General features: G+C 40.5%; 1 protein-coding gene across 4 annotated transcripts in view; it reads right to left on the bottom strand.

Moving 5' to 3' along the window:
* The window catches only part of macroh2a1 (macroH2A.1 histone), a 49,075-nt gene extending 30,713 nt beyond the window's left edge, over nucleotides 1-18,362 (bottom strand). The window contains exons 1-6 of one of the 4 annotated variants that reach the window (XM_030154472.1): nucleotides 18,078-18,362; nucleotides 15,957-16,157; nucleotides 14,006-14,112; nucleotides 13,613-13,804; nucleotides 6,963-7,070; nucleotides 1,740-1,839 (exon numbers count right to left, since the gene is read on the bottom strand). In XM_030154472.1, the coding sequence (XP_030010332.1) occupies nucleotides 1,740-1,839; nucleotides 6,963-7,070; nucleotides 13,613-13,804; nucleotides 14,006-14,112; nucleotides 15,957-16,128 (679 nt within the window). In that variant the 5' untranslated portion in view covers nucleotides 16,129-16,157; nucleotides 18,078-18,362. The remainder of the gene's footprint in view (nucleotides 1-1,739; nucleotides 1,840-6,962; nucleotides 7,071-13,612; nucleotides 13,805-14,005; nucleotides 14,113-15,956; nucleotides 16,158-18,077) is intronic. The other 3 variants (XM_030154470.1, XM_030154473.1, XM_030154471.1) reach the window with 3 other exon arrangements.
* Nucleotides 18,363-18,812: the final 450 nt, after the last annotated feature.

Below are 18,812 nucleotides of genomic sequence, written 5' to 3'. Positions count from 1 at the left end.
TATACCTCCGTATTGTATTCAAGGCCCCGAATCAAAATGGTTGGTACAAACGACTGCACCGTTACACCTCTAATGATCACAACAGCCCTTCGGCCCGAAGTTGGCCGAGGGGTAAAAATGCACAGACACATTTTAGCATTTGACCTAGCGCAAAAAATGATAATGTATATTAACCAATGTTGCTGTTAATCATTGACATATGCCAGGCTGTCAAAATCAAAAAGTAAGTAATCCAATTCTTAGACGTAGACTTAGTTGTGGTCCATTGCAAAAAAAGTGTTTTGTGTTTTTTGCATCAAAAATATGGTTTGTTTACATTACAAAGATGGCATTTAAAAAGTATTTAAAAATGACAGTTATTGAGTATTTGGTATGTTTTTAAATGGCTCAAGTTGATGAAATACAAAAAAAAAAAGGAAAAGAGGTGATGACATGCACATCCAGTTGCTGAAAGGTGGGCTGGATCCCGAAAAGCAGTGGATGAAACATCACTACTTGTGCTGAAAAAACATTTTTTTGAGAGCTCACAGGTTGTGCTGTTGATCTGATTCTTTCATACAAAAAAAAATAATAATAATAATTAAATGTGGCACTATGGCACTGTGCAGATTATACACTTTTGGTGGTTAGGAAGGGCCTTTGGGCAGGATAGCAGAGGGTTAACACTTATGACCACACCCACTTGGGAGAGAGGAAGTAAATGGTTTCATATCTTTGATGAAGCGTACGCTGAACCATCCTACTTCCTACTATAATGCACGTTCTGTGTCCGTCCCGTCCGTCCATGTCCCATCGATGTTGCACAGGAGGGTGTTTGGGTGCAATGCCACTGTTGCACCACAGGAGGGCATTATCGTACAATGGCACCACGGGTACAATGCTGCTAGTCTTTGTAAATAGAGGATTGTTTTATTGCAGGTTGAGACACACCGTCTCCAGGGATAGAGACAAAGATCCTCTCTAGCGGATCTGGATTATCCATAGAAAATCCACATTTCAGGTCAGGAGGAGGCAAAGCTACTTTTAAACATTATGAAAGAGGATATCAAAAGGATATGGATATGAGCAAATGCCCAAACACTGACCTATTCAATAAGGCATTTAGAGGAATTAAAGGTGGGATGTCCATGGGTAAAACACACCCTACTGGGATTTGGATTTGTAGAAACATAAATATTCCTTTCATGACACCTAAATATCTTATCAGGAGTTTTGTCTTTTTTTCAGAATTAGGGCAGAAAACACAATATTTTATGCATGGAAGTGTAGTGTGTGTCTTGACGACGTAAGACATATGCGACGGTAAAAAATTTTTAAAAAAATTTCTCAAGGTGTCTCAACTTTTTTTTGCAATGTGGTTCAGACTGAATAGTAGGATGTATATTCATTTACAAAATAATAAATATCTTGTCTTCATACTCTTAGCGATGAAATGCAAGTCAAATGGGAACTATAAAAATACTGCATTTGTGTGCATTTTGCATATCTTGCCAAATTCTGTTATGGGTTTGTATACACAGGCACTCTGATATCTGAGTCCTGCTCTAACAATAATTAAAACATATTAACTACAGATTCAGTGACTTTCACATCCATTGTCCAATACTGCAGGTGTGTCAATGAACACATCTTGCAAAAGGAGCCAGAACCAATGGAGAACATCTCTAGCTGTAACATTCAAGGATTTCTCTCAAAGCCTTGCTGGGACCACTTGGTGGGTCCAGGAGGTGGCGGCTCACCTAGATCATCTTTAAGTTCAAGTTCAGCATTGGTGGGGTTGATGACCCCCTCCACATCAAAGCCAGCCAAGTTACTGACCTCGCTGTGGATAAGGTTGAGCTGTAGAGGGGAGAACGAGGGGGAGGCATGCCGGGGGGGTGGGGGGTGGGGGGGGCAGAGGGGAAGAAAGGAGGAAGCAAAGCAATCAACAAAAAGATTCACACTAGAGCCCAAAGGAGTACCTTGACATTTCTTGACGATTACAAGTTGGACACAACAGATTCTGAAGCATTTAAAGCCAAGTGGCTGAAATCAGGATGTACAGTGCAACTGTGGTGTGACAGTAAGTTCAGCATAATGTCTGTTTAACTCTGTTTAAGATGTCATTAGACAAACACCAGACACCAACAACTATAACTGCAGGTGCGTTTGTTATATGTGTTTGTTATTATGAACAGAAAAGACATCAACTAAGGCTGGGTGATATTATGATCACGGTCGATTTTAATTTGTCATGTGATCTTTTCAGAGGGATTGCACAGGTCATTCATCAATCAATCAATCAATAAGTAACTTCCTATTCTGCTAATATTCATTTCAAATTTCCTGTTTGTCAGTGTAATAATAGCATTAAAGTGTTGCAGTGGTCTCTGGATTTGTAGCATTGCTGTCACTAGCATAGGTTGCTAGGATCACTTCGTTTATAACTATACTGATACTTAAATGCCTCTCCGCACTAAAGTGTTGGGTTTGGTCCACATTAACTTGCAGAGTCGTAAGATGTTGATTTGCTGCTGCTGAAGAAATAATGTAGAATTACCATAAATCCATTAGCTCCAGGTCTAGCTACTGAAATCAGGTGTGCAGTGAGTCTGATTCACATATGTACTTAAGAGTCATGTTATAGTGTGTAAAAAATGTTTTCGATTCATTACGAAGAATTCACTGTCTAAACTTTGGCCATGCGAATATAGATCTCTAGATTTACAAGGTGTATCTGAATGCAGCTTTACATGCTAATCCCCCATCTGTTTTGCCACTGAAATTAATGGAGAGTACAGGGAATGCATCGTGACCGTTTCAGTAAAAAAAAAAAAAAACCTGACATTCAGGCATTTAAAGAATACTTGAATAATTAATTTAAGTCATTGATCACTGCCAAACAACTCTTCAATAACTCTTAATTTTTCATTGAGTTGTGTATTGATAATCATTCTGATATCACGATCAACTACAGTACAGCAGAAATAGAGCTATGTTTAATGTGTCTTTATTGTGTAAATACAGAAATCCATCAGCTGTTTTTTGTATGTTTGTCTTTACAGTACACTGCAAACATGAGGAGTGATCACAATACAAATCGTGGATTGAGACTGAGATTAAAACTATTGTTACATCATCATTTTGGTTCAGATCACCCACCCTTGACATCATGCCTAATGTCCAGTATAGTCATTTTGTCAACACCCTCTAATTGTCACTCTGTCAGACACATTCAAGTTTGTGAAAAGAGACTTGTCTAAAAAAGGCAAAATGTCAAGGTATCCTTTTGATACAAGGAAGCAGCTGCTCCATCCAGGTAAGCATGTCAGAGTGTAAGATTCATAATTATCTGTTCACAAACAAAAAAATATTATTTCACCTCCAAGCATTAACGCATTCTGATTCCATAAGAACAGAACAGAACAGTGAATTTGAATGTGACTGTGTGAGGCAAACACTTGAGCCAGAAAAAAGTGCAGTTCCAATAATTAAGTCTAAAAAGCAGAGACCAACAAGCTTTTTATGATTCTGGCTTCATTATCTTAAATCAGCTAGACGTTAACTGTGTCAGGTCTGATTAATCATCAGCCGCTGGTTTCAACAGCTGCTTTCATCTGTGGTCACCTTTCCTAAGGAGCTCTTTCATGAATGAAAAAATACATAAACCTAACACTGCTACAAAATACAGCATAATATCACCTACAAAAAAATGTTGATCACTTGTGCTTAGAAATTTAACGATATGAAAATTTCATATCACAATTATTGTGACCAAAATTATCAGAGATGGGACCTTTGCTTACTGAAAGATGTTCTGAGGGCAGAAACTGTTGTGTGTCGTCGTCGTCGCCCCCCACCCCACCCCACCCCCCGGAGCCCACAGGTGCCGCAACCCGCACTTTACATTCAGTACTCAAGACTAGTCTCACAGATTTAAGAACTGGTACAGAAAGAACACTTTCACTGTTTCATGTACCTTATCTAGATATCAAATGAGCATATAAAAGTAACACTATCATTTGTGTGAAGTGTTGCCACCCCTTTGCAAAGACTTTTTTTCTGCATTTTCTGCAGACAGGTTGACCATCTTCAATTAGTTCTCCCTCAGCATCCTTTAAAAATCCAAAATACATCCAGATTTCCAACTTTGTCCTTTTAGCAGGGGGAAAATCTCTGGACTGCTGTCCATGCGGGCAGAGTCCTGCACCAGGTTGGGTACCCGGGGGTACCAGACGGGTAACCCGCAAAAACATGGACAGGTTAAGAAAACAACAACAACAACAACAAAAAAAAATAATTTTCCCGTGTACGGGCATGAGTAAAACCAAATGAAATGCGGGTGGGTAGTGGGCAAGGAATGAAAAAATAATAGATTCAAGGATGAAAATTATTTGCAGGACATTTAATGATGACGATCATCTAATTTCACGGTGGTTGATCCACAGCCGGTTTGTTTTATTGTGAAGTGAGCTTCATCTCTGTTTACATCCAGCCACACACGTCATTGAGCAGCAGATTTAGAGATTTATTGATGGTGTGTGGTTTAGCCAAAAATAAAGCTCTTAAAAGTGAGTAACTGTGTAGCCCATGTGTTTAATCATGGGTTAAGGTGGGTTGCGGGTCTAATGTAAGTGGGTATGGGCAGGTGCAGATTGGATATGAAAAAAAATCTGGGTAGTAGGTCAGGTTGCGGCACTCAGCTTTGCGGGTAAGGGCAGGTGCAGGTTCGGTAAAGTGGACCCGTGCAGGACTCTGCGTGCGGGTGCCTTCTGCCATGTTTTCAGAGGCCAAACATTGCAAAGTGCGCATGCATGCCTGGAGTACTGCTGCTTCTCCTGGAAATGAGCAGTATTCCTGTGAGTTTTTCAAAGCACGGTAATTAAACACGGTAGTAATGAAAATTTGAATTTGAAACGGTAATACTAACTGTCGGGAATTTTACTGCAGTTTATCAATATACCGGTAATTGCTAAATCCCTACTTGTGCTTTAGTTAAAAGCATTAATTCTATGGTAAAAAGGAGCCAAGCAACAAGGTAGGATGTGTTTGATATTGACTATTCATCACTTGCAGCCAAATTACATCAGTGAAGCTTGTCATTATTAATAGGCCAGTTATTTTCTCTGTCTTGGTAAATATTTATCATGTGATGTTTACACTGTTCTCAAAAAAATGTGTTCATTCAAATAAATCACTGTTCCACCAACCAAAAGTCAATAAAGGCAGAACCAACTCCTAAGTCGCTATCAGTAAAATGTGTGAGCTCATGTATTGGCTCAATTTTATTAGTCAATTGTAGTCACTATTAAATGATTTAATAGCATCAGAATACACATGTTAGACCAAAGCATGCAATTTCATCAACAGCAGGTGAAGAAAAACTTCCAGCAGAGCTGAAACTTTAAGCTTCAGAAGTAAATTTCTCCTGTTTTTGTCCACTGTACATATATTTCTATTTCAACCAGTTTTGAAATTAGTCTTTCTACTGTGACATGGCTGTATGAAGCATGCCATATAAAAACTACCCCCCAAAAGAAAGAAAGAAAAAAAAAAGGAAAATCTGTGACACTTCTTGCATCACTCTTGAATCATTTACTCTCCTGCACCCAGTGTTGTCACTCGGTCTTTTTTTAATCTTTTTGCCCAAGCTGAAATCTGTTCTCATGAGCCTCTGATCATCATCCTGACACTTCAGCCTTTTCAGAAGTTGACTGTGTTTAAATGACATTTTCAGGCAAATTTACTTCCATGTTTCAGCTCCACAAAAGATCTTTAACAGCAGCAGTTCTCTTTAGCACGACCAAATCGAGGGAGGCCAGAAGATCTGAGACATGGACAGCTATCCCAGCATTCACAGCTACTGATGCTACTATAATTCAAGCTTTATGCACTGCAGTGGTAAATAATGAAAGCCATGTAGAGCCTGGGTTTACTACAGTGCCCTTTCAAAAAAAAAGTGCTTAAGAAACTTGGATAAATTGAACATAAAATATGACCCATTCCTTTCTGAGAAAAATCAGATTACTACTGGATAAATGTTTGCTTTTATTTAACCAAAAAGAAGTGTAGACTTAAGATAACATAATTTTTTGTAGTGGAGAGGGGCATTACAGCTCAAGTTAAAGTACATCAAAGTTGCAATTTGTTGCAAAACTGTTGAAGTATCAGACTGTGAAAGTTGTGGACTCACTGAAGATGTCTAGTTTCAACCTGACCAGACGTGAAGCTACTTTCACCTCATTTAAGACTTTTTCACCTCGCTCCAGGAGAACATGAAAGAAGATGAACTATGTCAATTTTGTGTTGGTAATGTGTTTGATGTGTGATGACAGATGCAGTCCCCTGAGCCATTTGAGAAAATTGGATAATACTTCACCATATTTGTCATAAACTGCCACTTTCTGGTGCAACATTGTCTTTGAATTTCACAAACGTGTAAATGTTGGCACAAATCCAACAGGATCAAAAAACTGTCTCTCACCATTAACCACTGTTCATGTTCACATTTGTTGACCATCACAATCACTTGGATGTAGTGTTGTTGCCGTTGCAAAGATTTTGTGGGGGAACCTGCTTCAGTGAAGCATTTACACATGGGGAGATGCCCTGGTATTAACATGGGTAAACCCAGTCACTAATCACCAAGTAGATCTGCCTAATAGCATAATGTTTGTCAAAAGCATTTTTTGTGTCAAAACAGCAACACATAGACAAAAGAAGAAAAGAAAATTGCTGACTGAAGCAGCCAGCCGATGGTAAGCTTATTCTTAAAGTGTACATACTGTGAGACAGACCATACAGCAGCTCACACTTAAACTTTAGTTCAGAATGTCAGATGTGAAAGTGCTCCTGGAGTTTGTGTATATGCTCGTTACAATAGGCATTACTCATTTCTGATATCTGTTAACTTTCTCTTTCAGTGACAGGGTTCTGACAGACCTGTGTGAGGTGAGACATCTGTGAGCAGACAGTGAACTGACCTTTTGACCTAGGAAGAGGCTCTTGGTGGAGAGCACGGTGAAGCTGTCAGCTGGAGTTCCCTCTGTGGTGCTGTCTGCCGACGCTGCCTTACTCACCTCACCCTGTTTCTGCAAACACACAGAGGACAAATCAACTGTGTGATACCTCAACTCACTTTAAAACAGGATTTCTTCTCTTACAACCTCGAAAGGTCTGTAAACAACAGCTCATCCTGTTTAATCTGCCACTCAATGAAAATTTCTTTCTCTTTTGAGTTATTGAGTTTTTCTTTTGGATCTGAATGTCCAGATCTCACCTTGCTGCCTGTTGGAAATGTCAAATCTTGTGCTTTGTCTGATGTTAAGTTTATTTTCTCAATACAACTACAAAATATTTGCACAGTTGAACTTGAACCAGGATATCTATGAGATAAATACAAGTCATACAAGTGAAAAAGTAAGTGTAACTTTCCAATACCCCCACCCTGCCGCACAACACTTTGTCCCTCCTGCTCACTGACATCCCGCCTACCCAGGGAATAATTTTAAATTCAAGATAATTGTAGACTAAATTAAGCTAAATTACTGTCTTTTTTGGGTAGTTCAGTCAAATGAAGACAAAAATGACTCTGCCCGAGACTTAACTTTCAATCTGATTGCACTATGTCTGCTAAAAAATCTAAAAATTTAAATTCAGCCATTAAACTTCTCACTGCACCTCTCTGGTGGTAAAGAAAATGTGTGTCAAATTTGAAAAGAGTCTGATGAATAGCATTCAAGAAATTGGTTGGACAAAAATCTCAAACAGGAAGATGGATGGAATTCCTGCTATATACACCGCCCTATGGGAATGGCTAATTACTATGTCATCATAGTTTAAGACGTTACTTCTGTGTCCAATCGCGGAATATTTAAACTTTGTAAAATGGTGCAGTGCTGTGTTGTAACAATAGAAATGAAGTACAATCTGTACAATGATCATACAATCTCTTATTACTGCTTTCCTCTCGATGAAAAGGAGAAGAGAAGATGGCTGAAGATACGGTTTGTTGGATCTCAAATGATGACCAATACAGTATAGTGACAATGACAAACGATCTCTCTGTGGTACACATCAACATATTTCTTGTATTTATATGTATATCAGTGTGCTAAAGTCTGGTCCAAAACAGGGTTTGAAATGTCCAGGCTGGGTGTGAACTGTCTCATGCTCCAAACATCCAGGGTCTGAAAATACCTGCTCCCAGCTAGTGTCAGTAGCTAACGTTAGCTAGCTACTACTGGTGCCAAACATTAGCTTATATAACGTTAGTGTCTATATGTAACTTTAAAGCAAAATTATTTGTGCATTAGGGGTGTAACGGTACAGAAAAATTTTGGTTCAGTAGGTTTTCAGTAGAGGGGTCTTCCACTCGATACATTTTTGGTACAGTGAAGGAGACCAGTGAAGGGGGGTGTGCTCTGTAACTACTAAAAACTGAAAGTGAAACTTAAGGCTACCACAAAGTCAGGCACACTGTGCGCCTACGGTGAGTGTCTCTGTTGCCATGTTTAACCACCCCCTTATTGCACCCCACTTTCAGAATAAAGTGGTTGTTTTTTTTGCAGCGGCGCTGAGAATTCAACAGCGGCACAAGGTTTGTGTGAAAACTTAAGGCAAGTGTTTGTGTTCTTCACACAGGCAACATGTATTTGTTCAGTACACCTCTGATTTGTATCAAAGGCCGAAAATGTACCAAAATGGTTGTGCCAAAACGAGTGCATCATTACAATCCTAGTGTGTGTGTATGTGTTGTCAGTTATGTTGTCAACTAACCATATGGTACTTATTCTAACATAGCTAATTAAATGCTAACGTTACCGGGGTGCAGTAATGTGACAGACAAGTACAGGCAAGGGATGATGAGAAGACGCCAGATGCTCGGAAAAGACAACATGATACGCCGCTACAGAGAAATAATAGATTTCACCCTCTGATGGCGTTCACTTTTAACAGATATCTTACCAAGACATGGAATAAAGGCTGTAATTTATTAGAAACAGAATCTTAACAGCACCTAAAGTTTTACAATACCGCCCTGTCGCCGTGAAAACCAGGAGCAGCACCGCTTTGATGTCCTCCACCATTCACAGCTCCATGAGCGGAACCTCCACGTCGAACACAAACTCTGACCTCCAGTATTCGGTGAACTTGTCCTAGTCCCATAGTTCGGCCTGGGTTGGGCTCCTTGCGGATCTGCTACGACGACAGTGCACCTCCTGCCACGGACTACAGACCGAACCGGTGGAGGGACAGACCGTGGTTAATCCGAGGGCAGGTTGTGGTCCGCGGACCGGGTACAGACAAGTCCGGATGGATCAGCAACAAACTTTGTGACTTCATGGATTGAGGTGCGTTCAGGGACTGTCCGATTAAAGAGCGTCTGTGTGTCTGTAGTACTTAAACCAGACTCGCTAAGGAGTTGGAGAATAAATACTTTATTTATACTTTATATTAAAACAGTTGACTGTCCGCTAGCAGAATATACCGGCCAGGTGGCTGACCCATTGCTGCCTCTTTCTGTAATTTTTTTTTTTTGGTGATTAAAGATATCTCTTTTCATCATCTTACTCTCCCTTCTAACGGCCCTGGATCCTGGAACTCTTACTACTCCCTTGCAACCTCCTGTTCAAGAGACATTTTTACCTCTTTTGTCATCCTATGGCAGTGGTACACTGGTCTTAAATTTCCCACCCAGGATTGTCTCATCCCTTTGGACTACTATGTTTGTTGCCCCCCCTACTCAGTGTGTTACATTTCTTGTTCCACTGTCTTCAAACTTGTTATTGCAACAGCTATATGTCTCCAACTCTTTCATTTCAACCAAGTCCCCGATGAAAGATAAAAGTTGTCAACATTTTAGCACTGCTTTTCATCGCGTGTTAATCACTCTCATGTTGGCCATCTCTGGCAATGTTCATCCAAATCCTGGGCCTGCTCTAGTTAATATTAGTCCTACTGCTCCTAGTCTGGTGTTGGACGATTTTTGTCAGCGTAAATCTCTGGGCTTTTTACATATCAATATCCGTAGTCTTTTACCTAAACTCGATTTGTTAAAATCCCGGGTACACACTGCAGATCCTGATGTTTTAGCAGTCTCTGAATCATGGCTTAAGAAAAGCATTGCAGATGCTGACATTTTAATACCAGGCTATAATGTCTTTTGCCAAGATAGAGCCACCAAGGGAGGAGGTGTGATTCTCTTTGTAAAAGATCATCCACAATGCTCTGTTTCACTTTCAAAGTCTGTTCCCAAGCTTCTTGAACTGCTCGTGTTAAAGATCAAACTGTCAAATAATTCCTCTCTTTCTATTGCTGTCTGTTATAGACCACCCTCTGCCCCACTATCCTCTCTAACTGTACTCAGTGAACTTCTTGCTGCGTACATCTCCTCTGAGTTTATTCTCCTTGGTGACCTAAATTGGGACATGACTAACCCCCCAGATATGGTCATTCAACAATCTGACGCACTAAATCTCTCCCAAATTATTTCAGAGCCCACCAGGCACAATTTGAAATCTCCTTCATCTGCATCACCGATAGATATTATCCTCACGAACACCCCTTCTAATTATAAATCTGGTGTCTTTAGTCAAGATCTGAGTGATCATTGCACTATTGCTTGCATACGCTCTGGCTCCTCAGTTAAACGTCCACCTGCGACTGTAATGAAATGCTCTACGAAGAAGTTTAACCAAGAAGCCTTTCTCCATGACATTGCTGCAGAGAACTGGGACAGAATTAATACTTACTCCACTGTGGATGCTGCCTGGTCCTAACTTAAGATGACCTTCATCCAGATCATCAATAAACATGCTCCACTCAAAAATTCACGGATCAAGGATCGCTTCAGCCCCTGGTTTTCCCATGATTTGGCCATATTAATCCGCCAGACGAACACCTTTTGGCGGAAAGCCCGTTCCTCTCAGTCTCCTGCCGACTGGCTCACTTTTAGACAGTGCAGAAATAAATGCACTCAGGCTGTTAGAAAAGCCAAAGTCACTCATTTCCTGGACAAATTTGCATCTTGTGGATCTGATTCTAAGCCATTCTGGAAAACAGTCAAGTCCATGGAAAATAAACTCGCTTCCCTGCATTTCCTGAGTGCAATGTCCTTTGGTGACTCTGTTGTCACTGATAAGTCTCATATGGCTTTGCTTCTCAACCAACACTTCGTCAACTCAGCCCATGTCTTCTCTGCCAAGTCCCCCATCGCTGCGCCATCACATTCACCTATGACTTCCAGCTCTGGCGCCTTCTCCTTTAGACCCATCCTGACCTTGGAGGTTCTAGAGGAGCTCACCAAACTGGACTCTAACAAGTCAGCTGGCTCTGATGGGCTTGATCCAAGGTTTTTAAAAGTTGCTGCTCTGGTCATTGCCGTCCCCACCTCGCGGCTGTTTAATATGTCTCTGGAACTGTCTGTCTTTCCCACGGACTGGAAATTCGCACTGGTCTTTCCACTCTTTAAAGGTGGCTCAGGCTCTGACCCCAACTGCTACAGACTCATCTCCATTCTGCCGTGTCTGGCCAAGGTCCTAGAAAAACTGGTTCATAGACAGCTTAGCCACTTTATGGCTTCAAACAATATTCTGTCTAACCTTCAGTCTGGGTTCCGGCCAGGCCACGGGTGCACCACAGCTACTCTGAAGGTTTTGGATGACATTGTTACTTCCTTGGACACCAAGCAAATCTGCATTGCTGCCTTCATCGATTTATCTAAGGCCTTCGATTCTGCCAACCACTCCATCCTCCTGCAGAGGCTCACCAGCATTGGTCTGTCATCACACTCCTGCAACTGGTTCGCCAGCTATCTAAACAACCAAGTTCAGCAAGGGAAGACGGAAAACATCTTGTCTGATCCTCTCACGATCACTAAAGGGGTGCCCCAAGGCTCCATCCTGGGCCAACGCTGTTCTCCATCTACATTAACGATGTAGCCAAGAATGCCGGTAACTCCAAGATCCACCTATATGCTGGCGATACCATCTTATACTCAGAGGGCCCCTCTCTCCACTCCGCAGCATCCACACTACAACTCAGTCTCAGTTCTATCGAGCAGTATTTTCATAGCCTGCATCTTTCCCTCAACACCAAGAAAACCAAATGCATTATTTTTGACCGGAAACACGATTCCACCACTGCCCCTAAAATCCTCTGTGCTGATGGCTCTGAACTGGAGTTTGTGACCTGCTACAAATACCTTGGTCTGTGGTTGGACTCATCCCTCTTCTTCACCACCCATATTAAGCACCTGCAGTCCAAAGTCAAAGCTCGCTTGAGCTTTCTCTATCGGAATAAGACCTCCTTCACCTGTTCAGCCAAACGCTTACTTGTTAAAATGACCATCCTGCCCATATTTGATTATGGTGACACCATCTAAAGGATGGCTTCTCGTTCCACCCTCAGCAGACTTGAACCTCTCCACCATTCTGCCATCCGTTTCGCCACAGGCGCTCCTTTTTCCACTCACCACTGTGACCTGTATAACTTAGTTGACTGGACCTCCCTCCACACCAGACAGCTCTGTCACTTGTTCCAGCTCATTTACAAGACCTTACTAAGAAAAACCCCTCTTTACCTCTCCTCCTCTCCCATTCTGCACTCAATCTTAGGTCCAGTAAGCTCATCAAACTCACTATCCCCAAAGCCCGCACTGTTTTCGGTCGCAGCACCTTCCGATTTGCTGCAGCTAACGACTGGAACACTCTACAAAACACCCTCAAACTCACTTTCCTCACATCTCTCACTGTTTTTAAGCAAAACCTGGAACAAATTTTAGTTGACTGTTGCATCTGTTGAGTATTTGTCTTTTACATGTCTCACTGTCATTGTTGTAATGTATTTATTTATTAACTATTTATTTTTGTAATTGTTTAACCTTGTTTTTCCTTTTTACTTTTAGCCTCCTCACCCCCTTCCCCTCAAGGAGCCATTGCTCTTTGATTAGACTGCATTTGTAAATAAGAAACTGTTCTTAATTGCTTGTCTGGGTAAATAAAGGTTAAATAAAAATAAAAATAAATAAAACAAAATGTTAGCTTTATTGCTAACACCCTTACGTTCACTAACTACTCGCTCTCACTTAATTCTCAAAGCTCCTCTCTTTCACTGACGCCTTTTTCACTGTCTGACTTCCACCTGGCATTAAAAAAACTAACTCTTTTAACCAACTTTGGGAAGTCAGCAAAGTAGGATGTCACTGAAAAAGGTGACTGGTTCCTGGGCTGCAGGCATTGCTGTTTAGGTTAGCAGCAGGGATGGGACATGGAAGTGATTTGTGACGTCACACTAGTCATCCCCATAGGGTGGGCAGGGGGTAGAATGAGAAACCCAGTTAAAGTATTTCTTGGTATCTTGGTCTGGTGTGTTCCCTCAAAGCCCTTTTCACGTGAAATATCAAACATATTTTTCCCCTCAAACTGAACAAATACTTTTCTCAAACTTTTGTTTTGGTTATGTTTGATTTTCCAGATGGCATTCTTAAAGACTTATCAACAATTGGAAACAGAAGTGATTCCAGTGCCTTGCTGCAGGTTTTTTGCTTCAGCAATGTCAAATGAGGACAGATTCTCCACTTTAAACATTTCAACTGTAGCATTAATCACAATCCCCAGACTTGGAACTGTACCTTAGCCTTCCCTCCAGCCTTTTTCCCGCTCAGTTTTTTGGCTGCTGGTTTCTTAGCCGACTTGGGTTTCTTCTCTGGTGCAGGTGAGACAGGTGCCTCCAGTTTGCCCTTTGCTCCTCTCTTCTTTGCCAGCAGCTCCGGGTGGATGTTGGGCAGGACTCCACCTGCTGCTATGGTCACACCTTTCAGCAACTGAGATGAAAAGACAAAGCCAGAGACTTAGGTTTCCTAGCTTAAATGGGAAGGAAACAAATTTCATGAATGTTTAAGATTTCTGGGTTTAAAAATATAAAGGATTCATGAAAATTCTACTGTTTTCTAATTTGTGTGCAATTGACTCAGGTTCTTGAAATACTCTCCTCTTAACATTGATGAAATGTTGAAACCTCTGACCTGGTTTAACTCCTCATCATTAGCAATGGCCAGCAGGATATGACGTGGTGTGACCCGGCCTTTCTTGTTGTCTCTTGCTGCATTACCAGCTAACTCCAGGATTTCAGCTATGTGAGTAAAAACAAAGCAGAGGCCCAAATTTTAACAAGTAGTTAAAACAAATTATTATAAATGAAGAGTGGCCACATTGTACCCATTCATATCCAAATTTATTTACACAGTATTTCTACATGCATCATTGTTAAAAGACATTTCGGAATAACACATAGAAAGCATGCCAGAAAGAAAAAATGTAGTGTACTGTATATGCATAAATATTTTCCATTTGGTAGGGTAGAGAAAAAACTCATATGCAGTAAACTTAAAGTAACTAGTTGCTTCTTGTAATGAATCAGTCAAGACAGTTTTATTTCATTCATTCATTTTACAAACTGCTTAATCTTCAAAAGCGTTGGGAGGATGGTGGAGCCTGTCCCAGCATTCAGGGCCCAGAACTGACACATACAAACAATTCTTGATTCTCACAGTCAAACCTATTTACATCATTAGTTTTATGTATAGTAAGCCTGATAGCATAATTGCCATTTTTTGGCCATAAAAGTAATATTTTTGGCCAAACTCTTATATCTGCAGGCAATTAATCAGCAGCATTAGGAGAGTAAAGTCACACAGATTTGGCCAAATATATGACTTAGGAAATTAAGCTATGAAGCTAAAGCTATGTAGTAAATATAGAGGTAGCAAAAGTACACTTTGCTCCAATAGTAGTACAGACACTTGTGTAAAACACATTTTGGTGAAAGTAGAAGTATTTTACTGCTAGTCTTGTATATCCAGACCTATCTCCACACTTGGTTATCATTGCGTCAGTGCTGTTGATAGGTTTGGCATCTTTCACTATTGTGGAATGAGGCTAAATGCTCTACAGGTTGTTTAACCAGTTCTTGAGCACAAGATGATGCAACACTGCATTTACAAATTAGTGCCAGGAGAGAAGTTGTTTTGGTGGAAAATGTGAGTATAAGGGAGCCCTTGTAGAATTAAAGTAAGTAAATGCCTACATAACAAAATAGCACGTAAAAAGAGGTGTGTCTTTTTCAACACTTGCCATTTTAACAGTGTAGTCTCTGCTTAGATGTTGTTCTTTCATGTATGATAGGGGTCTTTCAATGTGATAATGCACAGATAGTGTGTCAAAAAAACTGGAGGAAAAGTGAAAAGATACATCAAGAAAAAAAAAAAAAAACATAAAAAATTTACTGAAAAGAATGTGCAAGTCAGCTTTTTATATCAGAACTGGAAACATTATATTGCCTTTTCTCCTCAGTCCAGTCTCTCTTTGATTCATGTTTTATCTTGTGTCTTTTATCTAATTTTCATCTTGTTACATTTGTCATGTGATATTTGCAGCTGTATTCACCAATACAGTAGATTGTCTTTTTATGTCTCCTCCATTTAGGTTGAAATCAGTCCTGGGAGGGTGTGCAGTAATGCAAAATAAAAATAATTCCTCACAAATGCATTACCACTGAAGAACTTCATATTTGTTTCAATGTATAGAGTAAAAGGTAGTCAGAAAAAATAAATACTAAAGTAAGGTGAGGATGCCTGAAATCTCTACTTTAGGGCAGCAATGAAATGAAATGAAGTAGAAATAAAAAATCAAAAACACTAGCAGAGAAAAATAACTTTGATCGTTTTTATAAATGAATGCGGATAACACAAACTGAACTCTATGACATTCTATCAAACCCATAAAGGCTATTTTCCCAGTGCTTGCTCTGCTTCCCACACAAGACTGGACATGTCCTGCAAAACTCTCAGGTCAAAATTGATCCAAGTATGAGATAAAATACAGTTGTTGTAAAAAACACATATGGAAATACAAAATCCTCTCCAACAACAGTCTAATCTTCCGATCTACTGAGACATTAATATTTTAACATCTCACCAGTGAGATATTCAAGGACGGCAGCCAAATAGACAGGGGCTCCCACACCAATGCGATACTTGGGCAGGCCTCTCTTGATGTAGCGCAGCATACGGCCCACAGGGAAAATGACCCCGGCCTTGGTAGACCGTGATGTCTTGGTCGACTTCTTCTTTCCTCCTCGGCTAGACATGGCACTGAGACTGCTACTACGGTCAGGCTCTGCAGGGACACAATAACCACAGTGAGACAAAATCTGGATATTAAGGCTGCTCTTGGTCAGATATTAAATAATAAATAACACCACTTCAGGGTGCGATGGATAAAATTCCCTGATATTCCCAGACTTGAGAGCAGAAAACTTTGTGGGCCTGACTAAATTCCCAGGGCATGAAGGGACATTGCTCGTGATAAAACAACATGTCTCTGTAGTTTTAAAATAGTGATTAGATTCTGAATATTGGATTAATTCTGGGAAATTCACTTAAACAATCAAAAGCTGCAATAGCACTGATCTACACCCCCACACATTAGCCTTCAATATGCAGTAATACTTATTATAAATTCATTTTACTCCCACTTCTGCTCACTGTCATTCATTTTCTGCTTTTGTATCATTCATGGTGAATCCACTTACTTTGCCACTACGTGTGCCAATTTTGAATTCAGTATTTCCTTTAATGAATCATCTCTTCAGTAACTTGAACTCTAAGTTAAGAAACTGAATATTAAAAGCAAAGCTCAGAGTAGAAACATCATATCTTTATGTATAAATCAGTGTTTACACAATGTATGTGCTCTGCTCCACATAAATGGAGCAGCTGTTTGACATAAACTTAAAGATTAAAAGACTGTAGCCTGTGAGGTATTCATTCTGCTTGTGGAACACGGCGAAGTGTTGCGTTGCTGAACAACTGACCGTATCTCTTATAACCTTTATAAGGCCACTGATCTAGCGATGATGGACTAATGATTACTCCATATGCAGAACAGTGTTTTTGTTTGATTTGTTCAGACCACCCTCAGGCTATAGAATCTTTTAAATGGCAAATAGGTAGGGGCTCAATCTAGAGTATGGAGCAAGAGTGCACACTCAGGTTTTATTAACAGCATGCTCAAATAACATCCTGTTCATATGCAAATATGATGCCTATATTAACATTTGAATCCCCATCTTTCCATAGGCTATATGACATGGTGGGAAAATATACTAATTAAACCTATTAGAAACTGAATCATATGACAAATAAGAATTGATACTGTATGTACCTCCACGTTTAACTAGAGATTATAAGATTAAATATGTGATTATGTAAATCCTTATATTTACAACATAGTGGAGCATCACTCTTGACATATGGTCATATATCGATGAAGTGTAGCCTATATATTACATTTCCTCATGAGTGGGAAAAATTAATTGTTTTACGTATATATGAATATGAGTTTTGGGGTTAAACTGTTGATATACTGACCGTCAGGTCGCGGATATATTGAGGACATGACATTATTTGAGAGTGCGGTCAGTTACTGTGTCTGTCACTAATCAGCTGCGTTACTCATCAATTAGCCCCACAATAGGCCGGACCATTTCCAAATCTACTCCAGAGCAACGATTTCACGTTATGCCAAAGCCACACTTGACCATAACACTCATTTTAGGACCCAAACAAAGCAGAAACACGTCGTTTTATCGAAAACATCTGCCGCATTTCTCCACTCCGGCCAGGTGTAGGTAGCTCCACCGTCTCACTGGCCGTTCATATCGCAGCTGGCCGCTGACATGACAACCATTTCCGCATGTCAACAGCCCTCACGGCCGCCTCTCTCAGGTAAATAAACACCTCCTCAAGGCGAACCGACCGCTAATATGCAGCCGACAGTCGACATGGGGGCATTTCACATTGAAGTCAGCAAGATTTCTAGGGGCAATAACCCCGGTTAAGCAACGGTAGCTACCGCCTTCCCCCGCCCGCTTGCCCGCCTGTCCGTCTCCGGTCTCGTCCTCCATGACAAAAAAAAAAAAAAAAAAAAAAAAAAACACGAAATGACAACGGTAACAGCTCAGCCCTCCGAACGGACAACGGTTCGCCCGAGCAGACGCGACCACAATCGACTCGGCACTGCAGTTTTCTTACTTACAAAACAGGGCACAGCAAGGGAAAATGTCTCCGGTTCTCTGGTAACAAGCCTTGGCAATGTCCTCGTCTCCCACAATCCACAGCGAGCTGAAATATCGGTGCGAGCCAGCGCTTCCCGTGGAACGAAGTAGGCTAAATACTACAGAGCCGAGAGCAAACCTACTGAATCTCAATCCACTGCAGAGATGATCTTTCACCATTTGCACCTTTACTCTGTCCTGCAAAGCACGTGATTTCCCCTCAAATGTCCACAACAGATCAAAGCAGCTGGCACATGGAGATTTTGCCTGAGTGAAACTATCAAAAATACAGCTTATTTACTCTACAATACCTCATACATCATTACAGGCGGTGCTTTAAATTCTGGAGCCCATGTAAAAACATATTCTACTCATACCTCCAACATTAACTTTTTTCATTTATATCCACTGGATTTTTAAATGATATTCTGATCAGGTTGAACATGAAAGAGTCAGTTGCAGAAATGGGGTATGATAGTCAGTTATGTTTTCATTAGTGTTTTCATAATCACCTGTAAATCAATAGATCAATCAAATTTTATTTACAAACCATCAAATCATAACAAAAGTTATCTCATGACACTTTACATTTAGAGCTGGCTCTTAAGCAAATTCACAGACACCCAATAAAATCTTCCCAAACAGAATAATACACACTGTCATACCTACTGTGTTTACCCCAGACTTTTTAGACATTCTCTGAAGTAGCTAGGAGA

Source organism: Sphaeramia orbicularis, chromosome 14 (assembly GCF_902148855.1).
Source record: "Sphaeramia orbicularis chromosome 14, fSphaOr1.1, whole genome shotgun sequence".
Taxonomy (NCBI): Eukaryota; Metazoa; Chordata; class Actinopteri; order Kurtiformes; family Apogonidae; genus Sphaeramia; species Sphaeramia orbicularis.
This window is presented reverse-complemented; position numbering and strand designations above follow the sequence as displayed.